Genomic DNA, 18,565 nt, shown 5'->3' with positions numbered 1-18,565 from the left:
ATATCCATTCATGGATTAAATCACCTGATCTTGAAATTGATTCTTGTCTTGTGCTTTTCTAGCATCATAAATGGTGGATTAAAACCCAGTCAATTTAAAATTTAGCACAAGTCAGATGTGCTTATCAAGTTCAGCTAGTAAAAGTCAACTGTTCAAGTGGGCTGTTATTGTTTTCTTTAGACATTTTTCCTGGTAGGGTTTCCTGAGCTTTTCAAAATTTTTGACTTGAACAGAAATTATTTATTTCTTCCAAATTAATATGGCTAATCATGATCTGGACGCAAAATATGACGCCGATTTCAAATCAGGTTTGGTGAAAATTAAACCTTTCATATTGGATCTACAGAAGCAAGAACGTAAGTGAATAACTAATTAATTGAAAATAAATGTAGTTAATGAAGTACCGTATTCTAAATGAATGGATACTACAAAAATGATATCCTCATTACGGTAACTTACTGTAGAATTGAAAATTTTGATTTTTGTGTAGATGAGAAGTTGATATTGTAGTAATTATATTCATATTGAATGAAAAAGACTAAGAAATTGTCAAAAACCACAGATTTATTGATACTTAGAAAGACCGGTTTCGGTTATTACACCATTCTCTAATAAACATAGTATAATGTTTAAATATAGAGTTTATCATAGATTGACAACAATCTTCTTCATTCAAAATTTTGATTTGTTTGAAGAGATTAAGCTTAACTTATTCCTTTATTTTTTTAAGTATTATAATATATTTGCCCAGCACTCTTAGATGATGAATGTCTCGTTCAAACCTTACAATACTTTTGTATGAACTCGTATTTACGGAGTCAAGATCTCTATCTATAGTAAGGTACGTTGTAATGGCAGTGGAGACAGTGTAGGAGTAGGCTACAGTGTAGCGTATTATTCTCTGCCTTTCCACTGCTCTCTATAGAGGATAACTGATAGGTACCTTACCCTTATAATCTGATATAATATTGGTTGTTCATTCTTGTTCAAAATCATCAATAAATTAAGCCTAATATTATACTCTATTCTTTGATAAAAATATTTTTCAATAATAATACTTTTTCAAAATTGATGTGAAATATTTAGGTAATTTAACTAGGTTTCTATTGAATAATATATCCACATTGTTGAAAAACGATCTGGCAACGTTGCCGAGCTAGAGAAGAATAGCGCTATTTGCTTTTTCGAATGATAGACAAGGATAAAAACGCCAATATGTTGATCAAATGTATCTACTGTCATTATAATGTGAACCTCACCATATAGTACTTTTTTAGTACCTAGGTATCTATAAATAATAATTATCAATAAATTAAAACTTTTTCCTTTGTTTTATCCTGTTATTTCAGATGTATATCTCTGTCGTATTTGGCTGGAAAAGCTTATCAAATCGGAGCACAGCGAACGTGAATTGAGAAATATCTATCTGGAAGAATTATGCAAAAATGTACAAAATAATGATTTGGCTGCACCATTTGATAAGTCTCCCACAGACGGACCTCTCCAGCCTATTACGGCTGGGCCAGAATATCTTTTATCCAAGGTAAGTTACACTGAGGTTGCCCAGCTTCATAACAATAGTAATTTATTGTTTTTTTTTTGTGTGGGGAGGTCCTGACGGAAGTTCTATTTGAATACCGATATAATTTTTGAGCCTGTATTATTGGGTATTTCTATAATAATAAATTATTTTAGGCTTTGCAAGTAGTGAGCAATAATTGTTATACCCAGGCCCGGTTGCACAACAGCCGGTTAAATTTTAACCGTGATTAATCTCACGAGAACCAATCAGAGAAGGCGTTTCTGAAAAGACGGCTTCTCTGATTGGTTCTCGTGAAATTAATCACGGTTAATATTTAACCGGCTGTTGTGCAACCGGTACCTAGTGCATGAATTTAATTGATTATAAAACTCTTACAGTCAATTAAAGTAATAGGTACTTGAAGTTGAGGAAACAGCACAGGTTATAACTTAAATAGTGCAAAAATTCAAGAATTTTTTAATAAACCATGTAAAATAGAATTAAGAATACTGTACAAAGACTAATCTACTAAATACGGCGAATTACGCATCGATAGCATCCATAGGCCTATAGAATTTTTAAATTCTTTAATATAAATAGAATGTAAAGTATTAGATACGGTAGTCAAGGTAGGTCTACTACTATGATTAAACAGTACCTATACGGAATAATTATTGACGGTACCTACCTATAACGGTTTGATTGATGTGTGTTATGTGGAATCTGTTGTGTTGAAATATGAGGGATGGTAGATATTAGATTAAACTTTGACGTGTCATAATACTGCGGGATCGTTGCTCCCTTAATGCAGTTTAATAATTGTGACAAACAAGAAAAGTAAAGTAAATTATGAAGGATCGAGTAGTAGAAGGTTTAGAAAAATATGTGTTCCAATAATTTTTTTTTGTTCTTCGGTAGGCTAATTGTTACGGTACTGTAGAGTTCACTTACCATCTTCATTATTACTGTAGAACTGTACTCTCGCAATAAATAAATCAATCATACGTCAATGAGAAAGAAACCTTAGCAAATGAAAAGTGGACAGCAGGTAATTGATGTTGTTTAAACGAATATTAATATTTTATTTCTGTCTTATCATCATTTTTAAAACTCCAGGAATCAATAGAACTGGTAGAAAAATCTCTTTGCTCTGATGATGAGACAACACAGTTTTCCAGAATATAGATCGACGACCTTGTAACTGAGGAGTCTCTATTACATACAAGCCTCTAAAAAATAGAAAAAGTAGTTACAGCAGAGTTAATTGATGTTCTTTGATTTTGAAAAAAATCTTTCCATTATACTTTTTGTGTAGTTGAGAAGCAGTTGATATTGTGGTAATTATTAAATTATCCATATTGAATTAAAAAGACTAATAAATTGTCAAAAAATACAGATGTATTAAAATTAGATAAACATTATCAGAGATTGACAATGGTGTAATAAACGAAACCGGTCTTTCTAAGTATCAATAAATCTGTGGTTTTTGACAATTTCTTAGTCTTTTTCATTCAATTTTCATTATCCATTACCTATATCATTATAGCCATTATAATTATATGTATTTCCAAACTTCAGGAAACAATAGAACTGGTAGAGACATCTCTGTGCCCTGATGAGAAGCCCAACACGGAATGCCAGAAAGACGAACTTTCAACTCAGGAGTCTTTGCTGGGCCAATCGTCAGATTCTGAAGAAGAGTGTTGTGCTGAATTTGGTTCCAGTGAGTCGCTGGCTTCTGTGCCTTGTGTATCAGCTCGTGTTGACTCCAATACAAGCTATGAATCCGTGCAAGAACAGCTACAAAATGAGGTAACTTGTTATAATTATTGAAAAACACCCTTATATTTCAATTATATCAAATCCACTCTTAGATGAAATAGTAGGTAGCCTATATAATCTATTTCAGGTGGAAATGACTGAGATATTGCATTCATTAAAATGCTACCGTAATGAATTCTGAGATATTGCATTCATTAAAATGCTACCGTAATGAATCAATAATTATTATTTAACGAAAATCCAAATTATATGATGTAAATCACCCCAAGACTTTTGCTACTGCAAATATATTGACAACAGCTAGATGAAAATTCTATGTAGTAGTAGAAGTCTTCGGGGTGATGATTTACAGCATTTAATTTGGATTCTCGTTTGATCATTATAACCAATTTCATTATTTCATTCCAATAATATTTCCATAATTACTGTACTGGTACAAATTTAGAATATTCAACAATGCTTTTCAGTGATTTAGGATATAATATTATTGCTTATATTAGCCAAATGATTATTTTTTCAAGAAAAATACACAACGTAATTTTATGCCATATGCAACTGTACCTATTTCGCTGTAGGCCTATAATTATGTATGTTTTGTATTGGTAATATCGATTGTGAATTATTCTGTATGCACGATCATAGGCTATTCAATTACCCTCGCCTATTATGGAATTAATAAAGATAGTAGGATACCTATACATTGAAGTTTGATTCAATTTCGTATAGAGCAGTGTTACCATTTGAAATGTACAATTCAAGACGTAAGGCATATCTCCTTATAATCTTTGATGTGAATCACAGCTTCTCATGGAATATCCATAAAAATAACAATTAAATATTTCATGTTTTAAAATCATAAATTTCTATTGAATTCCTAGTGCCGGTTGCACAAAAGCCGATTAAATTTAAACGTGATTAATCTCAGGAGAATCAATCAGACGAGAAGCCGTATTTTCTAAGAGGCCTCCTCTGATTGATTCTCGTGAAATTAATCACGGTTAAAATTTAACTTCTGCTTTTGTGCAACCGGGCCTTAGCCTTTTCAAAAAAGCGTTATATTAATACTACAGAAGTAATGTAGCCTACCTATATATAGCTCACAAGTTCAGTAAGTACCGACAACATCTCTCAGATATTGAAATTTATTTAATCAAAATCTATATAATAATTTTACATGATAAATAATGTTATTTTCCAATCTCTACTCGAGAGTTTGTCTTCTTGGATACTTTGTGTGAATTTCCCCACTAATAATTTATAGTGAAATATGGTAATTTATGTATGACTATTCCCAGTCAGCAGTAAGGCTTGATTCAAGGCTTGAATTAGAAGCAGCCTTCACTTGCCAATCAAGGCTGAAGTTGAATCCAGCTGAAAACGATCTTGCTTGACATTCAACTCTGAATCCCCTTGAATTTCCATACTAGAATCGAAAGCAGCATACCCTTGTTTTTCAAGGCTAAAAAACTTGGTTGGAATTGATCTTGAATATGGCTCGATAGGTATTTGTTCGAATTTTGCTTTTATTGCATGGGTCAAACAAGTCTTGACTTTGCCTTGAATACCCCTTGTCAGTTAAAGCCGACAGACTTGATTGGAATTGATGTTGAATATGGCTCGATAGGTATTCGTTCGAATTTAGCTTTTATTGCATGGGTCAAACAAGTCTTGACTTTGCCTTGAAAACCCCTTGTCAGTTAAAGCCGATTTGAATTGATCTTGAATATGGCTTGCTATGCATTCCCTTGAATTTTGCTTCTATTGCGCGTGTCAAACAATTCTCGAGTAGCCTATTTTACATTGTCTTTTTGGATATTCCCTTCCAAAATCTCCTCCAATACAGGGGAGAGGAGACCAACCTGTAGTGTTCATGTGTTGGAATTTTGAACTAAAGTTTAGTGCAGCGCCTTTTTTGAATGCTGGATTGGTCTGATTCAGTATGTTTTTATTGTATTCAGTTATAAAAGTTATTCAGCTGCTGGAAATGCCCTAATATTATATTGAAGATAGTGACTCTAATGTTTCATTAATTGAGTCCCCTTTTACAGAAGAAAAAATACAAGAGAATAATTTATTTGACACATCTTCATATGAAATCAAGATTTTATTTAAGGGTAGACTTTGAATGAAATCAATGTTATTGTTCAATCGATTGTTATGTATACAATTTTTTATGATGATAGTACATAGAAAACCTGTTTATTCACGGTATAAGGTTTTCTAGACAATAATTGTCTCTTACTTATTACTAAGTAGTTGAGCTATATTCTATTACTAATCAGAGCTATTTATTGAAGGGTTGACCGCTTATTCAAGAGTCTTAATCAAACAACATGTAGGCTTATAGGCCTACGGATTTGGTGGATTAAAATTTGAACTGGTGATTGGCATAGAACTGGAGCTCTTATTGAAGTTCATGATCGAAATCAACCCTGAATGGAATCACTAATTACATTGATTATTAATTGATTGAAGCTTCTGAAATTGTATTATAATCATAATTGAAGGTTAGAGGATCAGTCAATCTTGATAATCGGAAGGAGAAAAGGGAGATAAACTTAAAAAAAAACTAAGTAAACTTTTAAAACTGAGACATTGGATAAGGAGTGAATTCAGTGACTGAGATAATAAGAGTGTGAATAACATTTGAATAATGGATAGACTAGACATGGATGATGAGTCATTAGACAAATGGCGTAAAAGTGAGTCATGAGAGAAAAATATAGGTACAGACTTATCATGTTTCAGATTATATATTATAATATTTTATGCTAAGTTACTAGATTCCAAAGAAACCTCCATTCAGTCCATATGAAATATGTTTTTGTTCAACTCTCCTTTCATTTTTTATGTTCATTCCACCTTTTTGAGGGGCACGTCTTGTCCCTCAAAAATTGAAAAGATCGCACCACATCAGAGAATATGACGAAGAAATGAAGAAGTCACTTGCTGAACTCTTTTCCAATTGATAATAAATAATTCCATTCAATCCTACCAAGCAATAGACCTAGTTGCTATCTGAATTAAGATTCTACACCGTAGACTAGCTAATTAGAAATGAAAATTCGCCAATGAATAATTCCCTGATTTGTGGCATTGATATTCCCCCACTTCAAGATTCAAAATACAAGATTCAATTGAAAACTGTTGTAATAGTTCAGTACAAGAGTATACTGAACTACAGATGAATTCCTTAAAAGGTATTTATACAATAAAGTGCATATTCGATGGAAAATTATACACATTATAGAATGAAACTCAAATCATGCATTATATAATAATGTAATATAATCGTGAATTGCATAATATGAAATGTATATTATGGGTATAGAGAAATTCGTCAGAAATCTGATTCTAAGCTGAGAAATGCAAGCATGTTAATGATCACTATTTTTCAACAAGATTAAAATAAAAAATTGGGAATAGATTTTCTGTCTGGGTAGCAAACCTTATCTGTTTCAAATCACACAAAAAGTCAACCATTTGTGAGAATCCCTCTCACAAGCCCCAAGCAGCAATTAGATTTTTCTTAAATGAAGGGCGAACCCTTCATTTAAGAAAAATCTAATTGCTGCTTGGGGGTTGTGATAAAATGTTAAATAAGCTTTTTGAGAACTTTTTAATAAAATGTTACAATTTGACATACGCTCTACTAAGGTCTAGGATGTTTTGGTGAAAATGTTTTCAAATCCTCCCAAAATTACGCTAGAAATTAACGTAACTTTAATTCAATTAAAATATTAACTGCTTCTTATATTTGATAGAGCTTCTCAATCAGCGATCTATATAGCAGTCCATTGAGCATGTTTCCAGTTTTCTGCTGAAGGATAGAACATGCAACAAAAAATGTTTTGTTTCATGGTCAGGAATTTGCACTACCCTATTCAATTTTCAAACAAAAGGGAAGACAGCTTTTTGTCAGTGACATTTTGGGCTGAAAACAGGAATCCAACACTCGCCCTCTAGCACTCTCTTCCACTCACTCTCTCTCTCTCCCTCTAACACACACTTTCTCACACACACTCTCTCACTCACTCACACTTTTCTCTCTCTCTCTCACACACACATACAGTCCCACACATACACAGGCGCACATGCACCTACTTTCTACTTTCTATTTTCCAGTCACCACTATATTTCTCCACTATACGTGCTATAGTGTGTCCAACGGCCAACTCCAAGGTAGGAAGTGGAGAGGGTATGATGGTTTGGTTTTGAATTTCTGAGACAAGACAAGAGTTCTTCCATTCGAGAATTTCTGTTTGTTAGTTCACTTTTCACTATACGGTTTAAACTTTAAAGCTTTAAAGTGGATGACATATCGCACAGTGCGCTCCAGTAATCCAGTGAGATAGTTAGTTGTAGTGTATAGGTTTGTTTTAATTATTGAGTTTCTATCTGTTGTTTTTCCTGTTTCCTGTGTTCTTCATTTTTGTCTTCGTTCCTCTTCGTTACTGTGTCTGCTCCTGAGTCTACAGTGTCAGTGCAGGTAAATGAAAACTACAACCATATTTTTTTATTACGGTACCAACTTGATTTATTGTATTGGAAACAAAATTGTTTTGAAAATTCTTATTTGATGTCGTCAGATCCAGTATTGTCAGAAGTTTCAAATAGATTTGGAAATGAAGTCTTTCTTTATAATTTTCTCAATTTTTAAATAATTTACAAATATTGCCCACTTCTTACTTATCTACAAATTATTTGAAATAGTATCAACTCTATTTTTAATGTTGATTCAGAATGAATCAAAATTTCATGCAATCGCTTTTGATCTTTTACTCAGTCTGATAGCTTATTAAGACAATACCTATAGTTGAATGAATCCACAGTTATTTTCTCTTCAAAAATGTTCTATGTCTATCGCATTTTATGAAAAATATTCAAATTTTGAACACTAGTTGTTCACTGCTTTTGGGATTTGAATTTGGGATACAATATTCCTGAATAGGACACTCCTTGTTTTTATAATCTTTGATCACTTGGTAGAGAGTTAGTGGGGAGGATATTTTTAATATTCTTTCCAAAGAATGGACATTGATATGTCCAAAGCTCCGCCAATTTATGTAGATGCATTACAATATTATCTTGTATAGTTATTCCAAATTGATTTTTTCTCATACCATTGTACAGTTCAATAATTTTTTTCTTAGTTTATGTTATGTAAATTCATCTAAAACTTTGCTGTATTGTAAGCTATTGTATAAGTTTAGTGTAGGCCTATAAGCCAGTATATATTGTAATCTACATAAATAAAGTAATCAATCAATCAAGCTTCATTTTATGTTATCAGGAAACTTTTGACATTTTCTTTTCCCTTTTAATATTGAATCCCTAATTTCAATCAACTCATTTTTTAATAGTCATACGGTACCAAAGTTACGAGAAATTTTCTAATTTAATTGCTATCTTTAATTAAAAAATCATGACCTAATTTCAGTTATTGTTTCTATTACAGCGAAGAAGCGAGACCAAACAGCAGTGAAATAACAAGAGCTTGCATAGATGAGGAAATATCATCAGATAATCTTTACTTCCATTGAGAGAGATGGTCAATTTCCAGTCAGAATGGGAGGAGAAAATCGTTTGTGAGTAACTCCAGCAATATATAATATTTTATATAATAAATATTTCTTGAATAGAAATAAAAAATAAAAATCTAAGTACACTTTTTTAAATTTTTTTATATACCTACGACATGTTTTGGCCATGATGCCATTATCATGTAATTGAATAGAAAATAGCATTAAATAAAATAATACTATCACAAGCTACTTATTCCTGATCACTTATGCTAGTACATTGATATGATTTTCCAGACTAGGACTGTAAATTTTAAATTTATATTTGCATGATTTTATCAAAAATAGGGTTATTGATGTCCAATTGAATTAAATTTATTATTTTATCTCTTATTAATTTTGCCGGCGCATAAATGTGAAATTCGCTTTAACTTTCAGTGCAGGTTTCAGGGCCCCAGTTTTACACTTATATTTCCATGATTAAACAGAGATGAAATAATAAATTCAGTCCAATTGGACATCAATAATCCTTTTTTTATAAAATCATGCAAATTTAACTGGATGGCTCGTTAGAGTAAGTGATAATGAACCGGTCTAATTATCAAGAGAACCCGAGTTCTAATCTCGACCGGGGGCAAAAGTTTTTGACCACAGCACAATCACATAGATATGGTCTTTCAGAGGAGACGATAAGCCGACGGTCTTGACTAACTAAAAAGTAGTCACCTCTCATCATCATCCCTCTCACTCATTACCCACGCACAAGCCTATGAGCTTATGTGGGCATCATCATCAGTATTATTATTATTATCATTATTAAATATAAATTCAAAATTAACATTTATAGTTCGAAAAATCATATGAATGTACTAGCTATGATCAGAAATAAGAAGCTTGTAATAGTATCTATTCAATGTTATTTTTTATTCATTTTATTTTATTCAATTACTTGATAATGGTATCATTACCAATAGGTCGAAACATTTCGTAAATAAACAATTTAAAAAAGGGTACTTGGAGTTTTATTTTTTATTTCTATTTAAGAATAGCCCCAACGAAAAAATATTATATAGGTATGTCTTGATTTTTTCATTCAATTAGTTATTTATCCATTTAGTGTATTATCCGATAAGTAGCCTACACCAAAGTCAAAGACGATGTAGTTTACAATCTAGGTGCAATATGCTCATGCCTTGTTATACAAAGTGTTTCAGAGGAGTATTTTAAACTTTTAATTCAAAAAAGGAACGCATCTACCGATACAATTTCCAATGAATAGAAATTGATCTCTTATCAAATTTATAACTTTTTCTTTTAGAGACATTATGATGACATGAATCGATTATTTCCAACGCAAAATTTGTTTGGATATTCAACAGAACTAGTAAAATATTTTCAACTTCAATGTTTATTAGAATTCGCAAGTTTTTGGAAGGAATATAACTGAATATTTAATAATAACCTTATATCTTGAAAGAATAGAACTTGTGTAAAGTTCAATGCTGAGAAAATTTAATGACCATTATTCTTTAAAATTAACTCAAACCGTGGAAATCGTGATTACATGAAGACATAACATTGAATTGTCATTGAATACATTGAATACTGTAACTGTATGTTTGGTTCTCTTCAACTAATAGGAAAGATAACCCCTATAGTGAATATAGTTATGAAATTTTCTGTTAATTTGTATTGAACATAGGGAGTCTAAGAGTGCAGGGCCCCCACGCGCGCATTTTACTGCATCATTTTTGGAACGTCATCTGAGAGACATCGTAGATTTCTTTCAGCTTCTTTCCTAGAATAATCTTACTATAAGTTAAACAGAACTGAGCTCCACTCAAAAATAACGTTTTTGCGGAATGAATGTCCTTCATTTCGCAAACCATTTATGACTGATCATTTTACACAGTACTAATAAAATTGTTTTGATTTTTTTAGATAAAGCATATGAGGACAGTGGGGAGCGCTAATATTGGCCAATGTGTCAATAATATCTTGAGAAGATTAATGATTGATGAGCTGGCCATGAAATTCTCATATACTGGCCGTGCATCAAACGGGAACACAAAAACTCCATTTCATGGGAGTGAGATATCGAAATGCATACTGAGTAAGTAGGCTACCGTATTCCTTTATAGTCGAATATATGACATTTTTGGTTATGTAAATATGGATGTTACTTATTTTTATTGTATGTTAATTTATATGTTAGCAAGGTTAGCGTTTTAGGCCATATTTACACTGCACTGTAGTAGATGTATTTTCAAACCATATTTGTGCCGTATTTGTTTTTCAAACCATACCTGTAGGTACCTATGTACGAATAAAAACAAACAGAAATTCAAGTACCCATTTTAAAATTAGCATATTTTTCTTATAAATAAAAATATTAGAATATTATTTCTATATTATACTATTCCTATTTTTCTTAGATTTCTATTTTTATGTATTATTCAAGAGTAGTCTTGTGCTATAAAGATACAGAGTGTCCCAAAAACCTTGTATTTTTGATTATTTATCCAGTTTTCAGTTATTTCCTACAAATCCAGTACCTAATCGGACAGAGAAATTCGTTCTCGCCTTTTTCAGATGATGAAATTCTGAAAAAAATGAGATCACTCGGAACTCTTTATCTTTAATAAGAGAACCGTACTGAGTTACAATTTTTCAAAAATGAGTAAAATTTTAAGGAAAAAAATCAACTTTGTTGAATTTTAGTTTTTGATTATCAATATCTTCCGATTGTTACCATTCAAATCTATATGAGATAGAGCACTCTACCTGATCTCAGATTGTGGAGCACAAAATCACGACCAGAGAGAATTCGAATTTCTCATTTAAATGGGAATAATTGGATGATATTGATGATCAAAAACTGAAATTCATCAAAATTAATTTCTTCTCAAAATTTTACTCGTTCTTGAAAAATTCAACTCAGTACTCATTGGAGAGTTGAGAATAATATCATTTATTCAGAATTTCATAATCTTAAAAAAAGGCTACATCGAGTTCTTCTGTCCGATTACTGGATAATTCAACTCAGTACTCATTGGAGAGTTGAGAATAATATCATTTATTCAGAATTTCATAATCTTAAAAAAAGGCTACAGCGAGTTCTTCTGTCCGATTACTGGATATATGTTGGAAATAGCTGAGAACTGAACAAATAACTGAAAATACGAGTTTTTGGGCCACTCTGTATCTAGTAAAGGAAATTTTGCATAAAAAAATTGGTTCTGGATTTTTCTTCTGTATCCGCACAATATATTAAGAAATCAGAACTACAATTTAAATTGCAAGCACTATATATATAGTGACTGGACTATTCTGGTAATCACAACACTAAGATTAAAGGTGGCATTCTAGCCGCGGTTAACACTTCTGCCAGTTCACTCATTCGTCAAACTTCTTGTAACATATCCACCATTGAAACTGTACCTTAGAACAAGAACCAATAATTCTAAAATTTGAAATTTTGAGACAAGAGCATTTAAGAAATTAAATCAAAATTATCTATAGCATTGAAATGCTATTTTTTGTCATAAAATTATCTATTAGGCTATAACTAGTTCTACAATTAAGAGCATAACAATAATTCTTATGGTCTATTGTAAGGCTGAACCTATGCTGCTTCTTGCTCATTGATGCGGAGGATCAAGGTTTTGCTAATATATTTTCATTTTCATACCATACGAGAATGTTATTTTATTAGAATTTTTTTGTGGCAATTTTGCAGTATTTTTGCATCAATAGGATTCTGTGTTTCTCTTGAATAAATTCTGACTTATGATTATATGGGTTGAAGTTTGAAAAAAAAACATTTGTTTACATTTTAAGAGAATTAAAGATGTTGGTAATCTCCAAGAGGTATATTTCATCATGAGTTCAATAATATTGATGCAATTTTTAATTTGCCACCTATTATGTAAGAAGGTGATCTAGTAGCCCATTGTTTGCTATACTATCACTATGACTGTATATATCAATGTATTGCTATATTATTTCTTATCCAATTTTGTTACAGTTGCTGTTCAAACGTTTTTTGGTGACATTGCAATTGAAGTGAAATATGGATCGTTGGCGTCGAAATGGCTTCAACAAGCCAGAACAAGGTTGTTGAGAAGGTGAGTGAACAATTTTTTATTGTTTGAAATTACAACGTAAATTATTTAGGGGATCATTTCTAACCATGATTTTTTGTTATTGATGAAAAAGTATGGAATAATCATGAATTAGTGGTCCCAATACATCTGGAAAAATTCCAAATCAGTTACTTGAATCAAAGAAGAATCCATCATTTCGTCCACTTCACCGCTTGCTCCCAATACTCTTTTCCAATTTGTTCTACATGTTTGCTTTTTTGCATCCAATATCTAATCACTGCTATCCAAAGACGGAACCTCCTTCAAACACAGTTTTTCAACAACCTTTGAAATTCAACGATACATATGCACATATACAGAGTGAGTCATATGTATGGAAACCCTTCAATAATTTGGAGACTGTTGTAGATATAATACTGTAACTTCCAGGATAAGTTATTGATAGAATACTCTACCTTTTAATGTACACTGAGTTCCAACCCCTCATAAGGGGTTTACTTGGGGGTTGTAACTGGAATATTTAAAATGTAAACACCCATTGTGTGGTTAATCATTGTAAAGGTATTTTTAAAACAAGAAAGGTGGCATCAATAAGAATGTTCTATGATACTTGTATCCACAATGGCGGCTGATTGAAGTTTTAGTTTTTAAAGAGATGAGGGGTTGTAACTCAAATATTTAAATGTAAACACCCATTGTGTGGTATATAATTTTAAAGGCCTTTTTAAAACAAGAATGATGACATCAATGAGAATGTTCTATGATACTTTTATCAAAAATGGGGGCTGATTTAGTTCTAGTTTTTATAGAAATGATTGATAAAAGTAATAAAACTTAAAACAACACTTTTTCAATGAATAACGGAACACATTGAAAAACTGATTATTTATTTAGTAATCTGTTACATTTAATTTCAAAATATGCTCGAAATGCTCCCCTTCTCTCGTTTGACAGTGTGCCAAACTGTCATAAATGTAAATGAGATGTCCTTATGAAGGCCTAAGTCAACCCCTTATGAGGGGTTGAAGTTCATTTATGCATGTCAAAAGGTAGAGTATTTGACCAATAACTTATCCTGAAAGTTACAGTATGTATAACAGACTCCAATTTATAAAAGTTTTTTGCATGATATTTTTGAAATGGCATGGATATCACTCCAAGAACCATATGGTACCTTGCCCTTAAGTTTTTTCGAGGACACGTAGACAAAGCTAGAAGACAAAAATAACTATATCTCAGTAATTTATTATAGGATTTTACAAAATCAGGCATAATTCTCTTGAGAATTGGAAGCTCTGAATTTTACTCATCAACATTTCCATTGAACCATGATTCAGACAGTAAACTTAAATTTAAAACTTTAATGTAGACATGATACCATTCTAAATTTCTAAGGAAAATGTTCATCCATTAAATAAATATGGTGATTATCAGCATTCTGAGAATAGATTACCGAGAAATTTCATATTTTACTCATAATAACCTATTAAGTTATCCCACTTAACTGTACATTTCATATTTTACAGGACCAAGAGCAGAGAGACTACACCTCATGAAGCTCAAATCGAGGACGATAGCAGTTCAAAGTAAAAATATATAATAAGTTTTATATTAAAAGTTCAATTTTTGTAATATTTAATAAAAATCATTGCATTTTATTGGAAATAATGTTTTCTTATTTACATTTTTCGCTCATAATGATATACTCTGGAATTAAGCTTTAAAGAAAATAAACTAATATGGATATTAATATATAATATTTAATATTTTAATAGATATTCAAAGTAATAATATTTATGTGTTACTCAGATGTATATGAACTGTATTCCATTTGAGGTGTTGCAAGCATAGAGGGCTGTTTGAACTGGAGCAGATTTGATTTAATTAATTCATCGAATGGCGAGTGACTCATGCACTGCTCCCTCTCAGGACAGTCTGCAAGCTGTTAATGGTTAGCAGAGGTCGATCTCGACTCAATTAATACAGCTACAGAGACAGTTTATAGACTGCCCTGACAGGAGAGAATGAATAAGTAATTTGCCATTCACAGGAGAATTTTAAGGAATATTTCAATTTGAATAATATTGAAAATATAAAATATATATTAATAATCTGATTCAAGGCCAGTGCAATCCAATATCAATGCTTAATCATAATTCAAATTTCATCCAGAATTTGAAATAAATCTGTAATTATTATTATTCATGATTCAATTATTCTTCCAAACTAATGCTCCAATCTTACTATTGCCTTAATACTCTATTTCTATACTCAGTGGACATCCATACATTCTATATATAGAAGAAATCTATACAATATATATATATATATTATATAATCTATATATTATTTAATATTATTTCATATAATATTATAATATATATATATATATATATATATATTATATAATCTATATATTATATAGATTTCATCTATATATAGAATGTATGGATGTCCACTGAGTATAGAAATAGAGTATTAAGGCAATAGTAAGATTGGAGCATTAGTTTGGAAGAATAATTGAATCATGAATAATAATAATTACAGATTTATTTTAAATTCTGGATGAAATTTGAATTATGATTAAGCATTGATATTGGATTGCACTGGCCTTGAATCAGATTCATGATTCGAAGCTGAAACAAGCTCACTTCAAGAAGGCAGTATGCCTTGAATCAGGATTGATTCACTCTAAACATACAGCTTGAATCAGACTCTGATTGATCTAGAATCACAATAGAATTGAGCTTGCATTTCGTGAAAGGTGTGCCAGGTGGCCTTGAATGGGGGGATTGCATCCAGCATGCGTTTCAAGCCTGAGTCAAGACTGCATCTCAATCCTGATTCGACCGTGCATCTCGGGCCTGAATCGAGCTCGCAACGCGACCTTGATTTTAGCTCGCAGCACCAGCCTGATTAGAGCCTGCATTTCGAGCTCGAAACTGGCTTGAACGATGTATAAACGGACTCTTGAATTCAACTCATTTCGAGCAAAACGCATGCGAATGAAATCTTGAATCAAGCCCTCACGTTTGACAAAAAGAGCTTGTTTTGATTTCGATTCAAGTTGATTTTGCTGATTGGGTTTATTGTACACTTCATTTGAAAGTGTCTTATATAAAAATGAGGAGTTTATTGAAAATAGTAAACATATTTAAATATTTAATCATCTTTTTTGAAGGTTGAGGAAAAGCTCATCAGTTCAAGTAAAATTGAATCGGAAACTTCTGTCATGAAAGAAGAAATTCTTCAATTGAAGGTGGGTTCAACTTAAATACATTTTTTCAACTTTCCCAATTCCACTTCATCATCTAGACTATTCATTTATTTATATTCATAAAATTCATATACTATTTTCATAAATTTATTATTTCCATGAAAATTCATAATATTTATATTCATCCAAGCTAGATTCCCACATATATTATTATATTATTATTTTCATTCACAACGCAAATAATACTAATGTAATAACATTGGCAGATAAAATAATAAGGTAGTCCTTGTGCTATTTTTCTCCCAAATTTATAGGTGACAAAGTCCAAGATATAAGGTAAGAATTTCACGTGTATCTTTTATATCTTTATAAAAGAGAGTTAATCTTGGTTTCAGAATGAAAATAACACACTAAAAGAAGAGATCAAAATGAAGAACACAGTAATTCATGACTTGGAGATCGAGAGAGACTGTTTAAATGAGAAAATGATTGTTTTGAATAAGAAGTAAGTATAGAGTATCCAATTCCGATTCATATTAAACTTCATAACAACTCTATTTTTCTCATATAAGTTATCCTATTATTTAAAATCAAAATACCTCTATCATGCAAAGTTTTCTGTAATTTTGGTGGTGATGGTCTCTTGATACATTCCAAGCTGCGATGTATTATAATACACTTTTTTCTTTGTATTTCACACGACATGCAGTCAAATATTCAAGTAATTAATAAACATCTTCTACTTACTGAACTGTAGTACTTTTGACCGTCTCGCGATCATTTTCAACAGTTTTCAACTGTTGCTGTTTTCAACAGTTGTAACAGTTTTCAACTGTAGTACTTTCGACAGTTTCGCGATCATTTTCAACAGTTTTCAACTCTTGCTGTTTTCAACAGTTGTAACAGACGGTCGAAAGTACTACAGTTGAAAACAGCAACAGTTGAAAACTGTTGAAAATGATCGCGAGACGGTTGAAAGTACTACACAGTCAGTAAGTGGAAGATGTTTATTATTTACTTAAATATTTGACTGTATGTCGTGTGAAATACATAACAAAAAGTGTGACGTTTGATGTTTTTTTCCAGTTTGGAGAATGTGAATGTGGAACTCAAACAACTGCAGGACTTTGAAAAAGGTTACATCCAAGCTCGAAAGGACGTTGAATTATGGACTGGAAAATATAAGGTGGGCTATGATAATATCATAATTAATATCAAATTATATCAAATTCTAATAAAATTATCTCTCATAAACTGTATAATAGAATACTACTTAACACTTTGACAGTTTACACCCAAGTTATATGTCATGATCCAATCAATTTGTAAAACCAAGTTCAATATAGACAGTATGACTGAATTTTCTGATTCACATTTGATGTGTTACTGTGTCATAAAATGAACTTGGTTATACAAATTGATTGGATCATGACATATAACTTGGGTGTAAACTATCAAAGTGTTAAGTAGTATTCTATTATACAGTTTATGAGAGATAATTGTATAAGAATTTGATATGATTTGAAACAAATTATTTTTCTGCTCTGTCTGTGTTATCAGTACAAATTTTCATAACTTTATCACCAATTAAACGTTTTTCTCAGGAATATCTGGCAACTTTTTGGAAAAAATTCAATTAGATTTAGTGGAAAGTAGTGTCGTTGTTATCAGAGTAGAATATTTTTTCTTGTATATTGAATTGTACGTTTTTCATTGAAACAGAAATTCGAAGCAAGATACTCAGATATGGAAAGGGTGGAATTAGATTTAGGGGGAAGTAGTGTCGCTGTAATCATAATAGAATATTCTTGTATATTGAATTGTGTATGTTTTTCATTGAAACAGATCTTTGAAGCAAGATACTCAGATATGGAAAGCAATTACCTGAAGAAAATTGAAGAATACCAAAATTCCAACAGAAATCTCAAATCAGAGGTGAAATCTTGAATCTTTAAACTTTTCAATAGGCTACTATCATAGAGAAACAATAGCGTAAGTAGATATCTCATGGTATAGGGCGTTTACGTCGCAACTTTTACTGTTATCTCAAGCCGATTACTGTTGATTATTGTCGAGTTTTACTGTTTTGACCGGGTAAGAGTGTATGAACGGCACAATATGAGAGACTACCAGTGTCATAAAGCTTCACAGGAAAGAACTACGTGGACTATCAGCTAAAGATAACAGTAAAAGTTGCGACATAAACGCCCTATACCATGGGATATCTACTTATGCTATTGTTTCTCTATGCTACTATATAGATATGTCGATGATAATTTGAGAAATAATTATTCTCAAGCAAAATGTTAATATACCTATTCAATAGAATAGAATAAAATGAGACTTTATTTGATGACTTGGCAAAGTTTCGACCAATATGTGATCATTTATTTTTGTATACCCCGATACCTACGCT

At 31.5% G+C, this 18,565-nt stretch overlaps 2 protein-coding genes across 3 annotated transcripts; both read left to right on the top strand.

Annotated features, from left to right (window-relative positions):
- On the top strand, positions 1–18,168 carry LOC111045209 (centrosomal protein of 112 kDa-like). Its single transcript, XM_039433826.1, has 7 exons — positions 1–356; positions 1,350–1,543; positions 3,101–3,334; positions 16,114–16,191; positions 16,545–16,654; positions 17,236–17,335; positions 17,995–18,168. The coding sequence occupies exons 1-7, from the start codon at positions 260–262 to the stop codon at positions 18,094–18,096; spliced, it is 915 nt and encodes a 304-aa protein (XP_039289760.1). The 5' UTR covers positions 1–259; the 3' UTR covers positions 18,097–18,168.
- On the top strand, positions 7,514–14,593 carry LOC120352609. Of its 2 annotated transcripts, XM_039433835.1 has the most exons (5): positions 7,514–7,793; positions 8,763–8,892; positions 10,768–10,939; positions 12,854–12,953; positions 14,459–14,593. In XM_039433835.1, exons 3-5 carry the CDS (start codon positions 10,777–10,779, stop codon positions 14,520–14,522), a joined length of 327 nt encoding a protein of 108 aa, XP_039289769.1. In that variant the 5' UTR covers positions 7,514–7,793; positions 8,763–8,892; positions 10,768–10,776; the 3' UTR covers positions 14,523–14,593. The 2 variants fall into 2 exon arrangements, with proteins under 2 accessions (XP_039289769.1, XP_039289770.1); XM_039433836.1 differs by lacking the exons at positions 7,514–7,793; positions 8,763–8,892 and having other exon boundaries at positions 10,475–10,939.
- Positions 18,169–18,565: the final 397 nt, after the last annotated feature.

Source organism: Nilaparvata lugens, chromosome 8 (assembly GCF_014356525.2).
Source record: "Nilaparvata lugens isolate BPH chromosome 8, ASM1435652v1, whole genome shotgun sequence".
Lineage (NCBI taxonomy): Eukaryota > Metazoa > Arthropoda > Insecta > Hemiptera > Delphacidae > Nilaparvata > Nilaparvata lugens.
Note: the sequence above shows the minus strand (reverse complement) of the source record. Positions and strands in the feature narration are given on the sequence as shown.

Excerpts from the sequence above, each read along its gene's own strand:
- LOC111045209 (XM_039433826.1), top strand. The coding sequence starts at position 260 with ATGGCTAATCATGATCTGGACGCAAAATATGACGCCGATTTCAAATCA. Across the intron at positions 3,335-16,113 it reads AAGAACAGCTACAAAATGAG|GTTGAGGAAAAGCTCATCAG; the intron begins GTAACTTGTTAT and ends TCTTTTTTGAAG. Across the intron at positions 17,336-17,994 it reads TATGGACTGGAAAATATAAG|ATCTTTGAAGCAAGATACTC; the intron begins GTGGGCTATGAT and ends TCATTGAAACAG.
- LOC120352609 (XM_039433835.1), top strand. The coding sequence starts at position 10,777 with ATGAGGACAGTGGGGAGCGCTAATATTGGCCAATGTGTCAATAATATC. Across the intron at positions 10,940-12,853 it reads GATATCGAAATGCATACTGA|TTGCTGTTCAAACGTTTTTT; the intron begins GTAAGTAGGCTA and ends ATTTTGTTACAG. Across the intron at positions 12,954-14,458 it reads AGAACAAGGTTGTTGAGAAG|GACCAAGAGCAGAGAGACTA; the intron begins GTGAGTGAACAA and ends CATATTTTACAG.